Source organism: Magallana gigas, chromosome 2 (assembly GCF_963853765.1).
Source record: "Magallana gigas chromosome 2, xbMagGiga1.1, whole genome shotgun sequence".
Classification (NCBI taxonomy): domain Eukaryota; kingdom Metazoa; phylum Mollusca; class Bivalvia; order Ostreida; family Ostreidae; genus Magallana; species Magallana gigas.
Genome location: NC_088854.1, coordinates 30,250,817 through 30,275,648, shown reverse-complemented (window position 1 = coordinate 30,275,648; position 24,832 = coordinate 30,250,817). Strand labels below are relative to the sequence as shown.

General features: G+C 32.6%; 2 protein-coding genes across 5 annotated transcripts in view; one reads left to right on the top strand and one right to left on the bottom strand.

The window, feature by feature from the left end:
• The window catches only part of LOC105346994 (uncharacterized), a 41,528-nt gene that overhangs the window by 4,801 nt on the left and 11,895 nt on the right, over positions 1-24,832 (top strand). For all 3 annotated transcript variants that reach the window (XM_066076080.1, XM_066076077.1, XM_066076076.1), the window contains exon 3: positions 557-640. The gene's annotated coding sequence lies outside the window, so the exon portion shown is untranslated. The remainder of the gene's footprint in view (positions 1-556; positions 641-24,832) is intronic.
• The window catches only part of LOC105346993 (mucin-22), a 45,758-nt gene that overhangs the window by 12,946 nt on the left and 7,980 nt on the right, over positions 1-24,832 (bottom strand). For both annotated transcript variants that reach the window (XM_066076067.1, XM_034446245.2), the window contains exons 7-10: positions 2,052-2,123; positions 1,838-1,915; positions 376-447; positions 162-239 (exon numbers count right to left, since the gene is read on the bottom strand). In XM_066076067.1, the coding sequence (XP_065932139.1) occupies positions 162-239; positions 376-447; positions 1,838-1,915; positions 2,052-2,123 (300 nt within the window). The remainder of the gene's footprint in view (positions 1-161; positions 240-375; positions 448-1,837; positions 1,916-2,051; positions 2,124-24,832) is intronic.

Here is a 24,832-nt window from a genome sequence, read left to right as displayed (position 1 = left end):
CTTTGTATCCTCAGTTAACAACAAATATGGTTTAATGTATTGTTTTTGTTCCTTGAGCTTGCATTGATGAAATATTACAGCCAAGCAATCTCAGTTTAATAAAATTATGTATCAAAACCTGATAACCTAAAAAAGAGGCACATTAATCAAAAGTACTTTACCCTCTTCATCTGATGTCCTGGATCCATTGACAGGTGTAAGAAACTGTGTTGTGTTTGGTATTCCAGCAGTATCTAGTTCTACAAAGTCAACACATACTAAAGTTGTGTGCAGCATTTTTAAGCTTTACATATTTTTATGCACATTGTGCCTTTGTCATAAAGGATGAAATGGTTTATAAAGATTATTAAGAGACTATTGATGACAAAATTATACCGTCAGTATTTGTCAGCATTGTGTTAGTGGAAACAACGACAATTGATATGCTGGGAGTTGAACTCGGTGTCCCTGTAATTTTTTGTGAAGAAAGACATGATATAATTAAGTTATACATGTACTTATTTTTTAACTATATAAAAGTAACTCAATTTGTTTTGTTGATTCCCTGCAAAAACAGACTGATTCCCTAGAAAAAAGTCATTTTGATGAACAGATACAGTCCTATTCGGAACACGTGTCAATGTCTTTTGATACGGTAAAGGTAAATACAGGTTCAGAAATATTGCGAATAAAGTAATGATTTTTCGTATCCAAATAATTTTATACTGGTTGCAACGTTCATTTAATTGGCTATGCAAATTCATCCATATCGTATAACATAATTTTCCTAAGACACCATACGACGAGTGTGCAATAGAATTTGAATTGTTATGTTGAAATGTGTTTTATTAGTAAAAAATTAAAATTATGTCACAGGGGTGATTCAATATTATTGGTATTTTATGGATAATATGGTACCATTCTCATGTTATACTGTAAAAGTTTTTTAGCCGTTGCAAGACAGGCTACTATAATGAGTATCAATTCGTTAAAATTGTAACAATTATAATGTATCAAAGAATGAAATTTTCTCCTACAATCTATTTTTAACATAGCAAGAAGCACTTTGCAGTGATTTTATGTTGTATGCTTTTCAAGAATATTATACCAGTTATATTATTTGTTTGTACGTGTGATTTGATATAATAATTTGTTGATATATATCTTTTTTGACAATGGTAAAAAGAAATGTATTACTTTCCTCATCATTTCAGAGAAAATGAAATTTTATTACCTGAAAAATCACCTCTGAAAATTGTGAGAAATAAGAACGTTCATTATGATTGCATTGAACTGATTGATTTATTCCTAAAATATATATGTTGCATTTTTTTTATTTTACACTTATGTTTTATTGGCTTCTAATTATCTTTGTATGGCCCGAACATTAAACTTTGACCTCAGAAGCCGGCAAATAGGAATTATATCATAAAAACGTTTCAGTCATTTAAATATAATTTCGTTATCATGCATCACTACATTTTAAATATAATATATATACATCAATGACGTGGCATTTAAATATTGTCTTACTAGTTAATCATATATTAGCTCAATAAAAGATTGGCCTTGCCAATGAATGCCCTAAAGTTTATTTAAAAACTTCTTTACAATTTTTTCTATATATGTGTGTTTTTTATTGGAAATAAAAGCATGCGTCAAGCGTTTTACCTACAAAATTATTTTAATTTCTTTGTATCCTCAGTTAACAACAAATATGGTTTAATGTATTGTTTTTGTTTTTGTTCCTTGAGCTTGCATTGATGAAATATTACAGCCAAGCAATCTCAGTTTAATAAAATTATGTATCAAAACCTGATAACCTAAAAAAGAGGCACATTAATCAAAAGTACTTTACCCTCTTCATCTGATGTCCTGGATCCATTGACGGGTGTAAGAAACTGTGTTGTGTTTGGTATTCCAGCAGTATCTAGTTCTACAAAGTCAACACATACTAAAGTTGTGTGCAGCATTTTTAAGCTTTACATATTTTTATACACATTGTGCCTTTGTCATAAAGGATGAAATGGTTTATAAAGATTATTAAGAGACTATTGATGACAAAATTATACCGTCAGTATTTGTCAGCATTGTGTTAGTGGAAACAACGACAGTTGATATGCTGGGTGTTGAACTCGGTATGTCTGTAATTTTTTGAGAAGAAAGACATGATATAAACTAGATACGATCTCGTTACGAGTAACGAGTAGGTCTTCCTTGCGATTTCTGTTTTAAATCATACCATGAATAATCGATATAATTTCATTCTTACCGCCCCCCCCCACACACACACACTTTCAGAAAATGTATACAAATCCCTAATTACATAATAAATGGGTGTTGCAATGAGTTTTTTAGATAGATATTGCTACAATCAACAACTTTGCTTCTATAATGCATTACGAAATCTTAATCGTTTTTATGTGATTTGTAATAGACTTTACGAATCTCTTCCCCCCCCCCCCCCAAAAAAAAGGGGGCCAGCCCTTTTTCTTGATTTCTTTGAAAAGGTCTTTAGATTGAGATACAAATGTTTGAATATATTAGGGGCCAGCCCTTTAGATCCTTAATGGGGACAGACATTGGTGTTTTGATTGATGGAATCGATTAGAATCATCAACGCAAGCATTTTCTCTTCTACAAAGATAAACAAAATATGTCTCCGTTTCTAGATATATTGCATCAAAGTTTCAGTACTTTCGCCCCTAAAAATATCTAATTACGTAATGAATGGGCGTGGCAAAAATTTTACCTGATAAATATTGTTACGATCAACAACTTTGCTTCTATAATGCATTACAAAATCTTTATCGTTTTTAAGTTATTTGTAATAGAGTTTACGAGTGTGTTGGCCCCTAATTTAAGGGGCCAGCCCTTATTTCCTTAATTCATTCGAAAGGTCTTACGATTTGTAACATTTTTTGTTCTTACACTTATCTAAAATTGTTGTTCACTTCTGAGATACAAATGATTGAATATTTTAGGGGCCAGCCCTCTAGATCCCTAAAGGGGACAGACATTGGTGTTTTGATTAATGGAATCGATTAAAATCATCAATGCAAACATTTTCTCTTCAACAATGCTAAACAAACTATGTCTCCTTCTCTAGATATATTGCGTCAAAGTTTCAGTACTTTCGCCCCTAAAAATATCTAATTACGTTATAAATGGGCGTGGCAACGATTTTACCTGATAGATATAATTACGATCAAAAACTTTGCTTCTATAATGAATTACAAAATCTTTATCATTTTTAATTTATTTGTAATAGAGTTTACGAGTATCTTGGTCCCTAATTTAAGGGGCCAGCCCCTATTTTTTGACTTTATTGGAAAGAACTTTTTATTCTCTACCACTTTTGTTATATATATTTTAACAAAATATCAACTCGTAAAAAGATACAGATCAAAACGTATGAACAATTTGATTCGAAATTCGTACTTAATTCTCGAGCCTAGACGAGCTCATTGAAATGCCGCCACTGGCGCCAATAAACTACATTGTGCACAACTTCAAACTATGGTCTACCTATCCTGAAAATTTTATATTCATATCTCTAATAGTTTCTGAGATCAGCTCTGCACAAAATAGGTCGTAAAATTTTGAATGAAAATTCGTACCTAATTTTCGTGCCTAGGCGAGCTCAAAGAAATGGCGCCACTGGCGTTAAACAATACAATAGTGCACAACTTCAAACTATAGACTACCTATCCTGAAAATTTCGTATTCATATCTCTAATAGTTTCTGAGATCAGCTCTGCACAAAATAGGTCGTAAAAAATAGAAAATCCGCCGTAACTCGGTACCGGAAATGACGATCTCAAAATTTCAAAAAACGTCTAGAATTATGATCTCTGGCAATCATCTGTGAAAAAATGGTAAAAATCGGCCGAATAGTTTCTGAGAAATCGCGTGCACAAAATTTGTGGAAAAAAATAAGAAGAAGAACTAGAGCAAAGCTCGTTGCAAAGCAACGAGTGGGTCTTCCGTTAATGTCGGAAGTAAAGCTGGAAGTTCCTGTAAGAAGCAAAGCTCTTAAACCAATAACAAGAACTAAAATAAGAAGATGAAAAAAATCGAATTATTCCTGGTACGACTTTACAAAATCCGAATGATTTAAAGTACGACTTAACAAAAACCTTTCTGATTTCAAGAACGACTTAACAAAGAAATCCGAATGTGTCCAAGTACGACTTAACAATTATTTTTGGTACGAGTAAATATTACTTTGAACATTACGCTATTTTTTAAACCAAGGACGCGGAATCAAAATTTCCGGAAAAATCAATTTTTAAACCCCGATATCTCTGTAATGCATTGTCCGATTTTAAAACGGCTTTCAGTGTTAGATTCAGCTTAATAAGCTCTCCAAAACACAATTACATTTTTGATAAAATCAGAAAATTCATTTTTTCGAAAAATTTGTTTTTCTTCCGGTTTCGACCGGAAGTGATAGATTTTCATTTCCAGCCTTATTACAAAGGTAAATCGATCAAATCATAACCATTCCAAATTTCAAGCCTCTATCTTAAAGCGTTTTTGAGAAAAGTCCGGGACAAAATGACTTTTTGGAATTTTTAAAAATGACGTCACGTCAAAACGGAGGTGACGTTCTCTTTAAAACTTTTACATTTTTTAGGGACGCCAACTTGCAAAAATCTCTGAAAATTTCATCAAAATCGGTTAAAAACCTTTTGAGTTATGAGGCAAAAAAGGAGTCAGAAGAAAAGAAAAAGAATAATAATAATAGCTAGAACAAAGCTCGTTGCAAAGCGTTAATGTCAGAAGTAAAGCTAGAAGTTCCTGTAAGAAGCAAAGCTCTTTAACCAATAACAAGAGTAACTAAAATAAAAAGATGATAAAAATCGAATTATTCCTGGTACGACTTAACAAAATACGAATGATTTTAAGTACGACTTACCAAAAACCTTTCCGATTTCAAGAACAACTTTACAAAAAAAATCCGAATGTGTTACAGTACGACTTAACAATTATTTATGGTAAGAGTTAATTTTACTTTTAACATTACGCTATTTTTTAAACCAAGGACGCGGAATCAAAATTTCCGGAAAAATCAATTTTTGAACCCCGATATCTTTGTAATGCATCGTCCGATTTTAAAACGGTTTTCAGTGTTAGATTCAGCTTGATAAGGTCTACAAAACACATATTCATTTTTGATTTGATCAGAAAATTCATTTTTTCGAAAAATTTGTTTCACTTCCGGTTTGGACCGGAAGTGATAGATTTTCATTTCGAGCCTTATTACAGATGTAAATCGACCAAATCATAACCATTGAAAATTTCAAGCCTCTATCTTAAAGCGTTTTCGAGAAAAGTCCGGGACAAAATGACTTTTTTAAATTTTTAAAATTGACGTCACGTCAAAACGGACGTGACGTTCTCTTTAAAATTTTAATACTTTTGAGGGATGCCAACTTGCAAAAATCTCTGAAAATTTCATTAAAATCGGTTAAAAACCTTTTGAGTTATGAAGCAAAAAAGGAGTCAGAAGAAAAGAAAAAGAATAATAATAATAACTAGAGCAAAGCTCGTTGCAAAGCAACGAGTGGGTCTTCCGTTAATGTCAGAAGTAAAGCTGGAAGTTCCTGTAAGAAGCAGAGCTCTTAAACCAATAACAAGAGTAACTAAAATAAAAAGATGAAAAAAATCGAATTATTCCTGGTACGACTTAACAAAATCCGAATGATTTTTAGTACGAATTAACAAAATCCTTTTTGATTTTAAGAACGACTTAACAAAAAAAATCCGAATGTGTTTAAGTACGACTTAACAATTATTTTTGGTACGAGTTAACTTTACGATTAACATTATGCTATTTTTTAAACCAAGGACGCGGAATCAAAATTTCCGGAAAAATCAATTTTTAAACCCCGATATCTCTGTAATGCATCGTCCGATTTTAAAACGGCTTTCAGTGTTAGATTCAGCTTAATAAGCTCTACAAAATACATATTCATTTTTGATTTGATCAGAAAATTCATTTTTTCGAAAAATTTGTTTCACTTCCGGTTTCGACCGGAAGTGACAGATTTTCATTTCGAGCCTTATTACAGAGGTAAATCGACCAAATCATAACCATTGAAAATTTCAAGCCTCTATCTTAAAGCGTTTTTGAGAAAAGTCCGGGACAAAATGACTTTTTGAAATTTTTAAAAATGACGTCACGTCAAAACCGAGGTGACGTTCTCTTTAAAACTTTTACATTTTTGAGGGACGCCAACTTGCAAACATCTCTGAAAATTTCATCAAAATCGGTTAAAAACTTTTTGAGTTATGAAGCAAAAAAGGACTCAGAAGAAAAGAAAAAGAATAATAATAATAACTAGAGCAAAGCTCGTTGCAAAGCAACGAGTGGGTCTTCCGTTAATGTCGGAAGTAAAGCTGGAAGTTCATGTAAGAAGCAGAGCTCTTAAACCAATAACAAGAGTAACTAAAATAAAAAGATGAATAAAATCGAATTATTCCTGGTACGACTTAACAAAATCCGAATGATTTTAAGTAAGACTTAACAAAAACCTTACTAATTTCAAGTACGACTTAACAATTATTTTTGGTACAAGTTAATTTTACTTTGAACATCACGCTATTTTTTAAACCAAGGACGCGGAATCAAAATTTCTGGAAATATCAATTTTTAAACCTCAATATCTCTAATGCATCGTCCGATTTTAAAACGGCTTTCAGTGTTAGATTAAGCTGAATAAGCTCTACAAAACAGATATTCATTTTTGACTTGATCAGAAAATTCAATTTTTCGAAAAATTTGATTCACTTCCGGTTTTGACCGGAAGTGACAGATTTTCATTTTGAGCCTTATTACAGAGGTAAAACGACAAAATCATAACCACTGAAAATTTCAAGCCTCTATCTTAAAGCGTTTTTAGAAACGCTGCGGACAAAATGACTTTCTAAAATTTTTTGTTTAAATGACGTAACGTAAAAATGGAAAGGTCGTTTTCAAAGAAACTTTAGGATCTTAGAGGCATAATAGTTGCACATAATCTCTCAAAGTTTCATCTCAATCGGTTATAAACTTTTTGAGTTATAAAGCCGAAAAGGAGTCAGATACAAAAGATGTCACCTTTGACCTTCCAAACTGTGCTTGTTGCACCATCAAATGTCAGAAACTTAGCAATGTAAAGTTTATTATATTTCTGTGAATATTTCCTATGTAAAATTACAATGAATAAACATGCTATTCCATCTAACTGTGAAATAGTTTCTATGCTATCTGTCCATGGTGAATAGTCAACGAAAGTATTCACCAGCAGCATACAATTTCCCTTTTTTTAACTCGGAACACCTCTGGTATAATCCGATCACAGCATTAAATTCAAAGTCCGATAATTCTAATTTGTTTATCATCAAGGAATTCTGCATCGCCAACAAATAAAGTTTTCTTCAGGATAATAATTAAGATATCTATAGTTATTTACTGACAGAAAGACAGACTAAGACTGTTGTGTTGTGTGAGGATGACAGACAGTTTATTGTCCCCCTCAACAGCAACTATTTCACTTGGCTTCGCCCCATGAAATAGTGGCTGTCTTGGAGGACAATAAACTTGCTATCATCCTCATACCCAGTGAATAGGTATATAATGTCCCATCCACATAAATTTCGAGTTATATAACCTCCCATTTGTAACCTGCAATTTCACAGTGTAAAGTCAACACAACAGTCTTAGCCGCAAGTTTCACCATTCAATTCGCATGTACGTATTAAACATTAGGGGTTTTCATATTGCATACCAATTCCAACAAGGGAGATCCCTCTAATGATGATCATTAAAATTCATTTTATGAATCTTAGCAACACTCATAAGCCTTCAATTGTGCAGCATCTCTTAAGGTGGCTCAAAACACCTTGAAATATTTTCTCAAATCAGCAGAAAATTACTTGATTATGATAGATATCATAATTGATAAGAAGTGTTTAAGTCAAATAGGCAAAAAATATGCAAATTTGGATGAACAATTACATTTTCAAAAATTTAATTCAATAAACAGTAACAAAAGCTCCAGGCGGACTAAAACTCAAACGCTTTAGAAACCCAATACTTTAACCATTAAGCTATGACAATATACAACCCAATCAAACGATATTAAGAGTTCAACAAAACATTTAAATTGCCATCTTGTGAAGTAGTGTCTTAAAAAGTATAAGTCTAGGTGTAGTGATGTACCTTAATTTTACAAAAATATTAACGGGTACTTTATCCGAATGGTCCCTTGCTACCTTTAACTTAGTACATTTTATGAACAGATGTCTTTGTCTTAGAATAAGAAAGCTAATGCAATTCTGAGAAAAAAGTATACCACATATTGACAATTCCATTGAGGTTTAATAAACATATGGCCATTTAAGTGAACCCACCATTTCCAATTTCTTTTACTCAACACAGATTTACAGGGTTCTCCTTAGTAAAACATCTTTACCTGACCTTTTAGAGGTCAATTGTTGTTCAACCACCTTTAATAAGAAACCTTATTCAATACAACATACATCTACATGATATTATCTTGATAAAAGCATCACATCACTTAGAAATGCCCTTACATGTATACCCACCCCCTATCTTTTGATTTTCATAAAAAGTCATGGTTTGAAATCTTTTACCTAATTTTCTGAAACTTGTGGCAATTTCTATGAGTCATTTCTCACACATATTTGAAAACAATCATCAATGATACTAAAATTTGATCTTTTTATGTTTCTTGAATGATTTGTAGCATTTTAATAATTAAATAGACAAGTATTCCTGCATGTGATTTCTTTTTTCGATGAAAAAAAGTAAGTTAACAATCATATTTATTAAATATCTAATCTATTCTGGTTTCTAGTCTCTTTTTAACCATGATAAAACAGTAAGATCAACAAGTTCAACATCTGCCTTAAATAAAATTAAATTCAAACACACCCGGGTAGCTGGAGGCGGAGGAGAATTCCATTAAAAATGTTCAAATTTGACATGTTTTTTTCTACTTTTTTATGCATATATACCTTAAAAGGATGAAAATAGATTGTTTCTTGCTCATTTCAAAAGTAATTATCATTGCTGGTGTTATTCAAAAGTCAAATGTACATTTACATATCCTACATGTATTCTTATGGAGAAAATTGGAAAGAGTTTGGGTGATTTTTCAACTATGTAAACACATCTAAATATCTTTATAAAATAAAAAATGAAGGAAACATAATTGCATACTTTTATTGAAAAAAATTTTTTCACAACAATTATATTTCTTTAAACAGCCTTAATTTTGTTTTTCATAATTTCTTATCAAACATGAACAAACCACAATAGGGCATGATGCTTTCTTAAAGTTCCATTATTGTTCATGCATTATCCGATTTAATTTGAATTACCGGTAGATAGTCTGTAGAACACAAGGAATATGCATGTGGGTAGAGGTGACAGGTTAACCTCAAGAGCTGAAACCACAAGAATCAACAGGTAAAAGCCATGTGGTAACAAGAGTCTGCTTTAAGCTGAAATAAAAAAAAATAAATTAGCTGTGTTAACATACATGTACTTGTAATAGCTGTGTTTACATTAACATATACATAATATTTTTGGAAAAAATACACTGACCATGCAGTGTTATAAGTATGACATATCCAAATATATGACATTAACATTTAGCAAGTACAAAAACAAAAATGTGCATATCAAGTCATAATATCATAACATTAAAATAATTTCTTGGGTATAGACATATCAGATTGAGAGAGAGCGAGAGCAGGAGTGAGCGAGAGAGTTTGTTTTACTTGAAGTGCGACAGCAATATTTCAATTCATAAACTACAAAGGAATATTACCAATCCAAACAGTGTCAAAGTATAAGCTTCTGCTACGTGTATACCATGTTTTGTCAATTCTACTGGGGTTTATTGCGAATAAATTTAGCGAGGGTTTTTTTTTCTTACGAATTACATGTTTTAAAAACAATACTATGTATAATGCGCATAAAAATGAGGGATTAATAATACATGCTCATTTTAAAATTCAATGCACTTTGGATTTCTTTTACAAGATCGAGATATTTTTGTCATAAAATTAAGATGCCCTCTGACAGTTTCATGAGTCTTTGCCAAGATTAAAAGAGAGAGAGAGAGAGACAGAGAGAGAGAGAGAGACAGAGAGAGATCTGAGGCACATGCAGTAAAAATTATTTACATACTATGTAGATGTGATATGCATGTGAAGCTTACCTAAAATGAATCAATATGTATAAAAGATAATCTAATCTCTCAAATTACAATGATTCTGTGAAATACTTATATCTTGAGAAGACTGTTTAATAGATATCATGGAACATTGACCTAAATTCTGAGCTTGATATAATATGAAATTTGAGACTTTTCATCTCGCACTCTGTTTTACATGCCTGTTACACAAGCAATAACCATATAGAGAGCGAGACAAAAGGTCTAATTTTAATTAGATTGAATATTTACTTTGTCAAATATATTTATTTAATTAAACACAAGCCTGAGTTTTTTAATTTATAAATTCAGTGAAGGCGATATTGTAAAGATCTGCTATATTTAAATATTTGGGTAAAGTTATCATCATGCAAACATGCACTCTAATCACAACATTCTATTCTTGTGTACCTTAGGACTCCCACCGCTTTTAATTTTAAATTCTTCATGCAATTTACTACTGATATCCTTTCTTCACTTGCCTCGGATAGTCTTTTAAACACCATCACCAGTCCCGTAAATTCATGTGGTCCGCTTTGTTTACATGTAAAAATGGCGACTCTCGATCTCGATGTAAATTCAACATACTTGATTTTCCGAGGTCGGTAGCGTGTTTCGGAGAAAGTCTGAGGCAAATAAAGAGGCGATATCAGTAGTAAATTGCATGAAGAATTTAATGGTACTAATTGTTTTCACAAAATTTGCGTATAAATAAGGTAAATCAGTCCAAAACTAGCGCACGTTTTTCTGCGCAATAAATATACATGTACAATTTTTTCAATGGGTGGCCCTGTAGCTCTCCGGTCTGTCATTATTTTTTCCCGGAGAGCTACAGTTCTGCAGCTACCGTGAAAATACACTGGACAGATAATATTCCGAGATTCCGCTGACTCTAACGCCCGCTTTTATATTGTGACGTACTTCAAAAGCGGAGGTTAGAGTCAGAGGAATCTCGGATTAGATTGAAAAGACTAAGTGCAAATACTCTGAAAAGAAAAAGTAAATACGACATATCCTGTATTGAAACATACCTTTATAATCTGTCATACGTTAGTTGAGCTGAAATTTCCACTATCGACGTCTTGCAGGCCTTGCTTTTTTTTTAAAAATGTAGACACACCGCTATCAGCTGTTTGTTCGCAGTCAAAACATGGCGAGTTGAAATGGGGAATCGTACGATGATTATTTCGATTAAAACTAATAAGACTAATAAAAACTAACAACGTAATTATCGATCGAAATAACTAAATTGTATCGATAAACACTTTAATTAACTATTAAAAAACAGAGTCAAGTTTTATGACCTGCACGAATTGTTTTCAGCAGGAGTTACTGTCAGTGTGAATTTTACACTATTTTTTAAACCAAGAACACGGAATCAAAATTTCCAGAAAAATCAATATTTAAACCCCGATATCTCTGCAATGCATCATCCGATTTGAAAAAGAATTTCAGTTTTGTATTAAGCTTTGCAAACTCTACAATATGCATATAATTTTGTGTTTTATATATAGTTTAATTATCAGTACGAATTGTTTTCAGTAGAAATTACTTACAGTGTGAAATATGCACTATTTTTAAAACCAAAAACACGGAATCAAAATTTCCGGAAAGATCAATTTTTAAACCCCGATATCTCTGAAATGCATCATCCGATTTGAAAACGAATTTCAGTTTTGCATTCAGCTTTGCAAACTCTACAACATGCATATAATTTTATTATTCGCTCAAAAAAATGAAAATTCCGAAAAATTAGAATCACTTCCGGTTTCGACCGGAAGTTACAAAATATTTTTTTTTGTAAATTTGCCATAAGTAAATCCGCAGATTTACAATCACAGAGAATTTCAAGTCTTTATAAACAACCGTTTACGAGAAAAGTCCTGGACAAAATCACTTTTCGAAATTTTTAAAAATGACGTAACTACAAAACGGAAGTGACTTAATAACTGAAAGTTTAAAATCTTCAAGGGACAACTATTTAACATAATCTCTGAAAATTTCTTGCAAATCGGTTGAATAGTTTTTGAGATATAAAGCAAAAAAGAAGTCAGAAGGAAAAACAAGAAGAATAATAATAATAAAACTAGAGCAAAGCTCGTTGCAAAGCAACGAGTGGGTCTTCCGTTAATGTCGGAAGTAAAGCTGGAAGTTCCTGTAAGAAGCAGAGCTTTTAAACCAATAACAAGATTAACTAAAATGAAAAGATAAAAAAATCGAATTATTCCTGGTACGACTTAACAAAATACGAATGATTTTAAGTACGACTTAACAAACACCTTTCCGATTTCAAGAACAACTTAACAAAAAAAATCCGAATTGTTCAAGTACAACTTAACAATTATTTTTGGTACGAGTTAATATTACTTTGAACATTACGCTATTTTTTAAACCAAGGACGCGGAATCAAAATTTCCGGAAAAATCAATTTTTAAACCCCGATATCTCTGTAATGCATCGTCCGATTTTAAAACAGCTTTCAGTGTTTGATTCAGCTAATTAAGCTCTACAAAACACATAATCATTTTTCATTTGATCAGAAAATTCATTTTTTCGAAAAATTTGTTTCACTTCCGGTTTCGACCGGAAGTGACAGATTTTCATTTCCAGCCTTATTACAGAGGTAAATCGACCAAATCATCACCATTAAAATTTTCAAGCCTCTTTCTTAAAGCGTTTTTGAGAAAAGTCCGGGACAAAATGACTTTCTGAAATTTTTAAAAATGACGTCACGTCAAAACGGAGGTGACGTTCTTTATAAAACTTTAACATTTTTGAGGGACGCCAACTTGCAAACATCTCTGAAAATTTCATCAAAATCGGTTAAAAACTTTTTGAGTTATGAAGCAAAAAAGGAGTCAGAAGAAAAGAAAAAGAATAATAATAATAATAACTAGAGCAAAGCTCGTTGCAAAGCAACGAGTGGGTCTTCCGTTAATGTCGGAAGTAAAGCTGGAAGTTCCTGTTAGAAGCAGAGCTCTTAAACCAACAACAAGACTACGCAAATAAAAAGATGAAAAAATCGAATTATTCCTGGTACGACTTAACAAAATACGAATAATTTTAAGTACGACTTAACAAAAACATTTCCGATTTCAAGAACGACTTAACAAAAAAAATCCGAATGTGTTCAAGTACGACTTAACAATTATTTTTGGTACGAGTTAATTTCACTTTGAACATTACGCTATTTTTTAAACCAAGGAAGCGGAATCAAAATTTCCGGAAAAATCAATTTTTAAACCCCGATATCTCTGTTATGCATTGTCCGATTTTCCGTTGGAAACGGAAGACCCTAAAAAAACAATAGAATAACAAGAGGGTCTTCCGTTGAAAACGGAAGACCCTAATAACTAGAGCAAAGCTCGTTGCAAAGCAACGAGTGGGTCTTCCGTTAATGTCTGAAGTAAAGCTGGGAGTTCCTGTAAGAAGCAGAGCACTTAAACCAATAACAAGAGTAACTACAAAAGAAATGAAAAAATCGAATTATTCCTGGTACGACTTAACAAAATCCGAATAAGTCTGAGTACGAATTAACAAAAAAAATTTCGATTTCACGAACGACTTAACAAAAAAAATCCGAATGTGTTCAAGTACGACTTAACAATTATTTTTGGTACGAGTTAATTTTACTTTGAACATTACGCTATTTTTTAAACCGAGGACGCGGAATCAAAATTTCCGGAAAAATCAATTTTTAAACCCCGATATCTCTGTAATGCATCGTCCGATTTTAAAACGGCTTTCAGTGTCAGATTCAGTTTAATAAGCTCTACAGAACACATATTCATTTTTGATTTGATCAGAAAATTCATTTTTTCGATAAATTTGTTTCACTTCCGGTTTCGACCGGAAGAGACAGATTTTTATTTCGAGCCTTATTACAAAGGTAAATTGACCAAATCATAACCATTGAAAATTTCAAGCCTCTATCTTAAAGCGTTTTTGAGAAACGCCGCGGACAAAGTGACTTTTTGAAAATTTTAAAAATGACGTAACGTCAAAACGGAAGTGAAGTGGTCAACAAAACTTTAACATCTTTGAGGGATAATAGTTTCACATTATCTCTGAAAGTTTCATAAAAATCGGTTGGAAACTTTTTGAGTTATTAAGCCGAGAAGGAGTCAGAAAAAAAAAGAAAAAGTATAATAATAATAAAAAGAAACCGAAGAATAACAAGAGGGTCTTCCGTTGAAAACGGAAGACCCTAAAAAGAAACAATAGAATAACAAGAGGGTCTTCCGTTGGAAACGGAAGACCCTAACTAGACACGATCTCGTTGCGAGCAACGAGGAGGTCTTCCGTCCGATTTGTAGAAGGTGAAATGACGTCATCGACTTTAATTTTCGACAACAAAACATAATATGGAAATAGGAGTAAAGTACTAATGCTTTCCTATAATGCTTTTTATAAGTTCTCTTTCATTGCTTGTTTAAATACTTGCATTTCTTCCAATTGAAATAGAAAAGATTAAACTGTTTTACCTCAAGCCCCTTATATCCCTAGTTAGGTAACGCATGAGAAAACCATTATATTGTTAGGATATATAAACGTCTGTCCCAAGATATTTTTGCCACACATTTTGTTAAATTATTCGATATTTGTAAATATCTCTTGATTCAGACGACGTTCATTCGATAGTATTAAAAAAACCCAAGATTTCCCTTTTGTAACGCCCCCTCTAGCTTGTCAGGTTTCAATACACGGCTAAAAAAGAATGTCGACGGGGATTTTGCATTGCATCAGCCATTATAAAGCTCGGATGATAACGTTGAAAAATTGTGCTAGATATTCCGAGAGACTTCCGAATAGAGAAAAGATGTAAACATTCCTCATTATAAATCTCCGTAGGAAATCTGTTTTCGATCCTATTAATGTTTATGAAGGAAAAATGGTAATTTGTGAATGAAGTTTGACCCCTAAAAACGTTATTACCTAATTACGTAACACATGATAAAATCAATAGATTTCTTGGATACATAACAGTTGAGATCGACAAAAAGTTTAAAATTTTGTTTAATTCATGTGATTTTGAATGACAACAGTTGTGAATGGAATTGGAAATATTTTTTTTTAGAGAAAAAGCAGGTATTGAAAATACTTAATGCACATGATCATGCACATGATCATGCACATGACAAATAAAGTGTCTTACACATGTAAATTTTAATGCTAAAGCTGCTTGGTCCGAGTTTCAATAAAATAGGTGTACGCTTTTAAACGATGGTTATGCTAAGTACATGTATGTGCGTAATAATACACGTTGCAGTAGTTTTCCCGGTCAATTAAGCCATATTTCAATGCGAAAATTAAGTACATGTTGAAACTCGTTGAATCCGGATGTTGTGTATTACGGCATGCTGCCCAATCCGGGGACATTATTCAGCCACTTGACATTTTTGCATCACTTTTGTTTAAAAAATTTGTGCAATCCGGATCCGGTCTATTCTTTAAACCGGCGCAATGAAAAAACCTACTGCTTATAATTAGTGAGAGTTATCTCCCGTAGTCCGTCCACTTATCGATCGATCGGCCTTCTGCGAGATATTAATGCTCAATTATCGACCAATTTTTCTGTCGTTGCTATTGATTTAAACAACTGTAAATATAGACCTAAACTAGCAACTCATTTCAGTTAATACTGTAAAGTCTTGTTATGTACTGCAAAAATTAGATAATTAGATTATAGTTCACCCCATTTTTTTCAAGCCGTGATTCAGTATACTTTGAGAGTAAGACTGCCGATATCGTTTGTTATCCCCGTTGTATGGCTACAAGTGAAGAGTTGCATATTATTCTGTCAAAATGCTCAATTCTTTTAAAGTAAAATTCTCATTTATATTTAATATTTATCCATTGTTTTCCTGCATCAAAACAGTTCTCGCCATCAGGTATTTCAGCCACCTGTTGACTTGTTATTGTTTTGTTTAACAATTTACGGTTAAGCATGCACTTTTCAGGATTTATTGTTTAAAAAAAAATTTTAAATGAAAATTGGTACCGTAAATAAGATCGATGAAATCTAATATATTTCAGAACAATTGAAAATTTTGCAAGAATACACGATCTGGACCTACTGCATTAAATTCTAAAATTAATCTGCGACAATGTCCTCTAAAATGGTTGTTGCCTAATCTGGTAATTTTTTTTTCAGAACCACCTTCCGCCGGATTAGACAAGTTTTGCTGTAAATTCACAAAATAATCGACATAAAAGGGTTTTCGTTATTTCGCCTCGTGTTTAAACTGGCCCCTTACGTCGAAGATAGTATGATTGTATTACGACTTTGACATCTGTCTTTTTTATATAATCTATTATAACATATAAAATATACAGCATGACTATTTAAACAAAAATCAAGCAGTGTACATTTGTTCATAAATAGTTTTGGTGTTTACGTTGTTAATAATCATTACAAAACATGCAGGTGGAATAAACCCAATCATTCGGAAGATGAAACCCAACGGTTTTCTTTTTTAAACATTCCAATGATGTATTTTGGGGTTTTTTTGGTATGCCCGAAATTTATTTTTATTTACTTTGAATAATTCTAACGTTGAAAGGAGAGCAATTCCGTGTAAATACGTCTATAACTTTGTAAGATCATTCATTTGGTTTGCAAGGAAAATTATTTGATACTGTAATGGCCGACAAATCGGTAAATGCAGCTTAAAGAAATTTCTCACTTTATTATACCTCGAAACGTTATTTCAAATCAGGCACCAAACAATGAAGGGAAATGGAAATATTCGGCGGATCCAAATGTTAAAATATTCTTATGATAAAAATGTGTATTTATGGCAAACATAGATTCATCATTTTTTAACTCCTACAAGATGTAATTGCACCTGTGTTTTGTATCTATCACTTATAAACTCTTTGTAGCTTTGTAGCCAAATCTGTCAAAATTCGTGGTCGTTTCACTCTCTTGTTGTAATGTTCACAATCGATTCGCTGTTGAACGAAAGACTCGACTAGAAAAACTTGCTGCATGGGCCGTCTAACATTATTAATTTTAATGATGAATTCAGAAACTTATAGATTTCAAAAAGTGTCATTTTTTGTTAGGTTACAGGAACATTGTCATTCATGCACATAAATTTGTACAAAATAAGTTATATGTTATTCAACCAGTGTTTGAAATTTAAGACCGTTCTTGAAATATTTGGGAAAAAAATTTTAGGGGTCATCCTTTCATCTTTTTATCGGCCCCGTGTAGCAAAATTTGAGCCATTTCCGAATAACTGTGTGCACAAAAATCGTAAATAAAAGAATGCAGGTAACGGGAGCTTTTAACAGGGGAGCAGGGAGTGCTTTAAAATTCATATTGACATGTATTAATTTACCGTGTAAAATTATCAATCATAGGCATTAGATAACTGCTATTGCCTGATTGGCGAATTTGATTTGCCCATTGACTCCATGACATCTACAATTTCGCTTAGTTAAACGATAATTTTTTTAAAAAAAAACATATATAAGCATGTACTCCAATCAGGTGTTGTACTTTACAGAACATTAAAAAAATTACGCGATTGCCAAGCGCTTCTTTTTTGGGAAAAATAGTTCTAATCAGACAGCAAATACATAATACAGCATACAGACGTTTTTATTAATATATATATATAATTTATGTATTAACTATTTAAGTGCGCTTGAATATGCAAATTTTAAAGCCAATTCGATTTGTATTAGATAATTTATCTACTAAGTAGTATTTTTAACCATGTGTTCTCTACTCGATTTTTAACTGTCCGAATACAATCAAAATATTTACAATGAATGCACATGTACATAAACTTTTTATAACACATATTCTTTCAGAATCAAAAATAGAAATAAAATTTGATAAATAATAAATTAATAAAATCAGCAATGAGTATGCTTTTTAATGAATCTGACCACCATTGAGAAGAGGTTATTATACCAATATTGTGACCCTTATTATACGGCCTGAATGTAAATAATTTTTCAACTTCTTTAAAAATGGTTAGTTTTATCGTGCCCACACCTACCGCAAGCATGTAACATTGTACTTCTTAAGCTACCTTATCTCGAACGCTTTTTAAATATATTTCAACTTTTACTTACTACATCCTGCTTAGCTCTCTCTCTCTCTCTCTCTCTCTCTCTCTCTCTCTCTCTCTCTCTCTCTCTCAACTCATAAAAAATTCTAATACTTTGTTAGACAAATGAAGAATCACATTTTCATAGATTACAGATACTTATGTGAATATCGCCAATATTTTGTTGAAATTGGTAGTGTAATGCATTTAATTCTCGGCAGCAAAATGTCACAAATAGAAACAGGTGAATTCATTTACATTTCAAATCGTACGACTGTAAAACGTATTATATTAATTGATGGCAGTTTTTTCCTTAATTTTACGAACTATGATTTAAATCAATGGTTTGATGCATCGTTAACCGATATCATTGGAAATGAAAATAACAACGAATCAAAGAGCATTGAAATGTGTGATAACGTATAAACAGGAGAAGCATGTGTCCTACAGCGAATCGGCTGTCCACTAGCGCGGCTTCTCCATGGCCCGTGTGATGAAAATGTACACTCAACGTGGTGGGTTTGAAATGTTTGTAGTTTGATAACTAAATTTTATTTTCTAACAATAAAACTATTTCATGACATAGACAAGATCACAAAGAACGCCCCTTTTTCAATGACAGTCATACAATCTATTTTTTTTTATTACGAGAGCAAAAAAGCAATACTTCGTAGGTAATGGTATAATCTTTTTCCATTTACTCTTTAATATCGTTTAAATCTGAATTCTTTGTGTTTGCAGCAAAATAAATAAACCTGTGTGTGTATTACAGCAAGGCGCATATCTTGTGTATTGGATAACGGTAGACCGCTCGCTAGTCCAGCCGCGACCCATTTCCTTGGCCGCGGGCAAGGTTCGGATACGTATAATTGTTTACATACATGAAGCTCGGAAAACAGCTAGCTAGATTTTAAATGCGACTCAAATACATTGCATAGAAGTAATTCTTTTACCCGTAATTGTTTCCCCTGAAAAGAATTAAAATGTTTCAACACTTTCCGAATGCAAGCTAGTACACTGTCTATGGTAGTAGGTAAAGGTATAATCTTTTTTTATTTACTATTAAAATCACTAAAATTGGAAGTTTTGTGTTTGCAGCTACATATAAAAATCCATGTGTGCATTACAGCAAGACGCAAATCTTGTGTATTTGATAACGGCAGACCCGCTCGCTAGTCCAGTCGTGACCTACTTCCTCGGCTGCGGGCAAGGGTGGATACGTAACTGTTCACATACACAGCTCGGAATACAGCTAGATTTTAAATGCGACTCAAATGAATTGCATAGAAACAGTTCTTTCATCCATAATGTGTTTCACTAGAAAATAACTAAAATGTTTAAACACTGTCCGTATATAAACTGGTATCCTTTATGTCAGTTATACGCACAAATACCCCGTTTACTTGCCAAATAAAACACAAATACATGGTAACAAGTCTGGCTTTTTACACTCATATTACGCAATACCCGAACAAAATATTATTGTTACGACATTAATAAGATCATAATGAACAACTTTTGCAGCGACAGCCATATTGAAATCTTAACCAATTTTGAGTTATAAAGTGAAAACTTTGAAGGGTTCTAGGCCCTTAATTTGAGGGGCCAGCCCCTTTTTCTAGGTGTCAAACAAAAGATCTTGTAAATATAAATTTTTTTTCTTCTACATGTCTTAACAAAATATTTGTGAGAAAAAAGATAATCTAAGAAAACCAGGCAAAATCACAACACTTTTTTAATCTCATTTTTCGAGCCCTACCGAGCTTTAGCGCCTTTTGTGCCTGAAAGTGATTAATGCCTTATTACATATCTACAATCTTTTGTCTATCATTCCTGAAAATTTGAACTAAATATCTTTTATAGTTTTTCACAACTCTCTTGGACAAGCCGTCCCTCTGAAAATCAAGAAAACGTCGATATTTCAAAAACGGAAATGACGTCATCAACCAAAAAAATTTCCGATCAAGTTTAAATTAATATCAATAAGATCTGAAAATTTTATCAAAATCGATCAAGGAGTTTCCGAGTAATCGCTGACACAAAATCGGTAAGAAAAAAAAAGGAGAAGAATGAGAAAAAAAAACCGAAGAAAAACAATAAGGTCTTCCGTTGGAAACGGAAGACCTTAATAAGTTATACATGTACTTATTTTTTAACTATATAAAAGTAACTCAATTTGTTTTGTTGATTCCCTGCAAAAACAGACTGATTCCCTAGAAAAAGTCATTTTGATGAACATATACAGTCCTATTCGGAACACGTGTCAATTTCTTTAGATACGGTAAAGGTAAATACAGGTTCAGAAATATTGCGAATAAAGTAATGATTTTTCGTATCCAAATAATTTTATACTGGTTGCAACGTTCATTTAATTGGCTATGCAAATTCATCCATATCGTATAACATAATTTTCCTAAGACACCATACGACGAGTGCGAATAGAATTTGAATTGTTATGTTGAAATGTGTTTTATTAGAAATAATTAAAACTAGATACGATCTCGTTACGAGTAACGAGTAGGTCTTCCGTTCAATTTTTAAACGATATGATTAAAATATCAATGTAATTTCAGATAACCACTCCATTTCAGATATTGTATACGATCGTCAATATCCTTTAAAATGCTTAACAAAGAGTTTTGCTTTATCACATTCAGCACATTTAAGATTTAAGTTTTGGTCCCCTAGAATCCAAGATTACGTCATCAATGGGTTTGGAAATGAGTTTTACAAACTTATATTGTTACGATCAACAACTTTGTTTCTATAATGCATTACAAAATTTTGATAATTTTTAAGTTATTTGTAATAGAGTTTTCGAGTGTCTTGACCCCTAATTTAAGGGGCCAGCCCCTTTTTCTTGAGTTCACTCAAAAAGTCTAACTAATACTAACAATTTTTGTTCTTACACTTATGTAGAATTGTTGTTCATATTTTAGATACAAATGATTGAATATTTAAGGGGCCAGCCCTCTAGATCCTTAATGGAAACATACTTTGGTGTTTTGATTAATGGAATTGGTTAGAATCATCAATGCAAACATTTTCTCTTCTACAATACTTAACAAAATATGTCTCATTTTCTAGATATATTGCGTCAATGTTTAAGTACTTTGGCCCCTAAAAATCCCTAATTACGTAATAAATGGGCGTGGCAATGATTTTACCTGATAGATATTGTTACGATCAACAACGTTGCTTCTATAATGCATTACAAAATCTTGATAGTTTTTAAGGTATTTGTAATAGAGTTTACGAGTGTCTTGACCCCTTATTAAAGGGGCCAGCCCCTTTTTTCTTGAGTTCATTCGAAAGGTTTCACTAATTCTAACAATTTTTGTTCTTACACTTATGTAGAATTGTTGTTCATATTTTAGATACAAATGATTGAATATTTTAGGGGCCAGCTTCTAGATCCTTAATGGGGACAGACTTTTGTGTTTTGATTAATGGAACTGATTAGAATCATCAATGCAAACATTTTCTCTTCTATAATGCTTTACAAAATATGTCTCCTTTTCTAGATATATTGCGTCGTCTCCTTTTCTAGATATATTGCGTCAAAGTTTAAGAACTTTGGCCCCTAAACTCCCTAATTACATGATAAATGGGCGTGGCAATGATTTTACCTGATATATATTGTTACGATCAACAACTTTGCTTCTATAATGCATTACAACATCTTTATCGTCTTTAAGTTATTTGTATTATAGTTTACAAGTGTCTTGGCCCCTAAAAAAGGGGCCAGCCCCTTTTTGTTGAATTTGTTGGAAAGAACTTTTGATTATCTACCACTTTTGTTATATATATGTTAACAAAATATTAACTGATAAAAAGATACAGATCAAAGCGTATGAAAATTTTGATTCAAAATTCGTATCCAATTTTCGAGCCCTGGCGAGCTCCTAAAGTTTGCGCCACTGGCATAAAAAAAACTGCATTGTGCACAACTTCAATCTATGGTCTACCTATCCTGAAAATTTTATATTCATATCTCTGATAGTCTCTGAGTTTATGTCTGCACAAAATTGGTCGTAAAAATTTACAAAATCGGCCGTAAATCGGAACCGGAAGTGACGATTTCAAAATTTCAAAAAACTTCTAGAATTATGACCACTGGCAATCATCTGTGAAAAAATGGTCGAAATCGGCCGAATAGTTTTCGAGATATCGCGTGCACAAAATTTGGGGAAAAAAATAATAATAACTAGACACGATCTCGTTGCGAGCAACGAGGAGGTCTTCCGTCCGATTTTTAGAATATGCAATGACCTTACTCTTGACCTTCATCAACGAAACGTAGTCGGAAAAGGAGGCGGGATCTATGAGTAATGGGTGAAAGACTATCTATCCCTTTGGTGTCCCTTATTTGAGGGATCAGCTCCTTTTCATTTATTTTAGGCAAAAGGTATTTTTGTGTACCACTAATAAGTATTTAGAAATTGGTTACCGTTTTTGAGATATCTGGGAAAAATCGTTTTGATATCCGGTCCTAAAACTCCTTTTAGGGTCCAGATAAAAACAATATATATGTTTGTACATTGTTAAGCTCAATATTTTGAGCATCTTTTGTTAAATATTGCTTTCCAAAGTTTTCCTCTATTTCGAGATATTAAACATCAAAGCTTTAGACCTCTTGTCCCTTAAAATCCCTAATTACGTAACATAAGTGTAAATGATTGCTATGTACAGGTACATAACATTAGAATGAACATAATTGCTTCTATAACGTATCACCAAATATTTAACAGTAAAAGGTTATCATTAATAGACTTAAGAGCCCCCTCAGCCCCTTATTAGAAGGGCCAGCACCTTTTTCATGATTTCAAATGAAAGCTATTGTCAATTCTAACACTTTTTGTTCAACAAGTAATTACAAATTTTGTACCGTTCTCGAGATATCTTGAGAGGGTCGTGTTAGGGGCCAACCCTGTATCTCCTTTTAGGGACCGCATAACAAAGAAATTATAGTTGATTATTGTTAAGCTCTATATTTTGAGCATCTTTTGTTAAATATTGCTTATCCAAATGTTTCTTCATTTTGAGATATTATGCATTAAAGTTTTGGACTTCTGGCCCCTTAAAAATTACTAATTACGTAACATAGGAGTAAATGATTGCCATGTATACGTAAATAACCTTAGAATGAATATAATTGCTTCTATAACGCATCACAAAATATTTCACGGTAAAAGGTTATCATTAAAAGACTTCAGAGCTCCCTCAGCCTCTAATTTGAAGGGCCAGCCCCTTTTTCTTGATTTCAAATGAAAGCCTTTGTCAATTCAAACACATTTTGTTCAAAAAGTGTTTACAAATTATGTACCGTTCTCGAGATATCTTGAGAGGGTCGTTTTAGGGGCCGACCCTGTAACTCCTTTTAGGGACCGCATAACAAGGAAATTATGGTTTCAGGTTGTTAAGCTCTATATTTTGAGCATCTTTTGTTCAATATTGCTTATCCAAATGTTTCTTCATTTTGAGATATTGAGCATCAAAGTTTTGGACTTCTGGCCCCTTAAAATCCCTAATTACGTAACATAGAAGTAAATGATTGCCATGTATAGGTAAATAACCTAAGAATAAACATAATTGCTTCTATAACGCATCACAAAATATTTCACGGTAAAAAGTTATTATTAAAATACTTTAGAGCCCCCTCAGCCCCTTATTTGAAGGGCCAGCCCCTTTTTCATGATCTCAAATGAAAGCTCTTGATTTAATTAAGTTTTTTTGTTCTACATGTTTTAACAAAATGTTTTCATGAAAAGAGATATTCAAAGAAAACCAAGAAAAATCACGACGCCTTTTTTATCCTAATTTTCAAGCTCGGGCGAGCTTCGGCGCTCTTTGAGATAAAGATGATTAATGACCATTAGACACTATTTCAGTCTTTCGTCTATCAGCCCTGAAAAGTTCAACATCATATCTTAAATGGTAAAAGAAGAGTTCTCGTGACAAAATACCCCTATAAAAACCGATAAATCCATGATATCTCAAGACAGGAAGTGACGTCATAAACAAAAAAAATTTCCAACAAGGTTCAGATCAATACCTATCAGAACTGAAAATTTGACGTAAATCAGTTGAGCCGTTTCCGAGAAATCGCGTGCACAAAATCGGTAAGAAAAAAAATAATAATAACTAGACACGATCTCGTTGCGAGCAACGAGGAGGTCTTCCGTCCAATTTTTAGAATATGGAATGACCTTACTCTTGACCTTCATCAGCGAAACGTATCCGGAAAAGGAGGCGGGATCTATGAGTAATGGGTGAAAGACTATCTATCCCTTTGGTGTCCCTTATTTGAGCGATCAGCTCCTATTCATTCATTTTAATCAAAAGGTATTTTTGTGTACCACTAATAAGTATTTAGAAATTGGTTACCGTTTTTGAGATATCTGGGAAAAATCGTTTTGATATCCGGTCCTTATACTCCTTTTAGGGTCCAGATAAAAACAATATATGGTTGTACATTGTTAAGCTCAATATTTTTAGCATCTTTTGTTAAATATTGCTTTCCAAAGTTTTCCTCCATTTTGAGATATTGAGCAT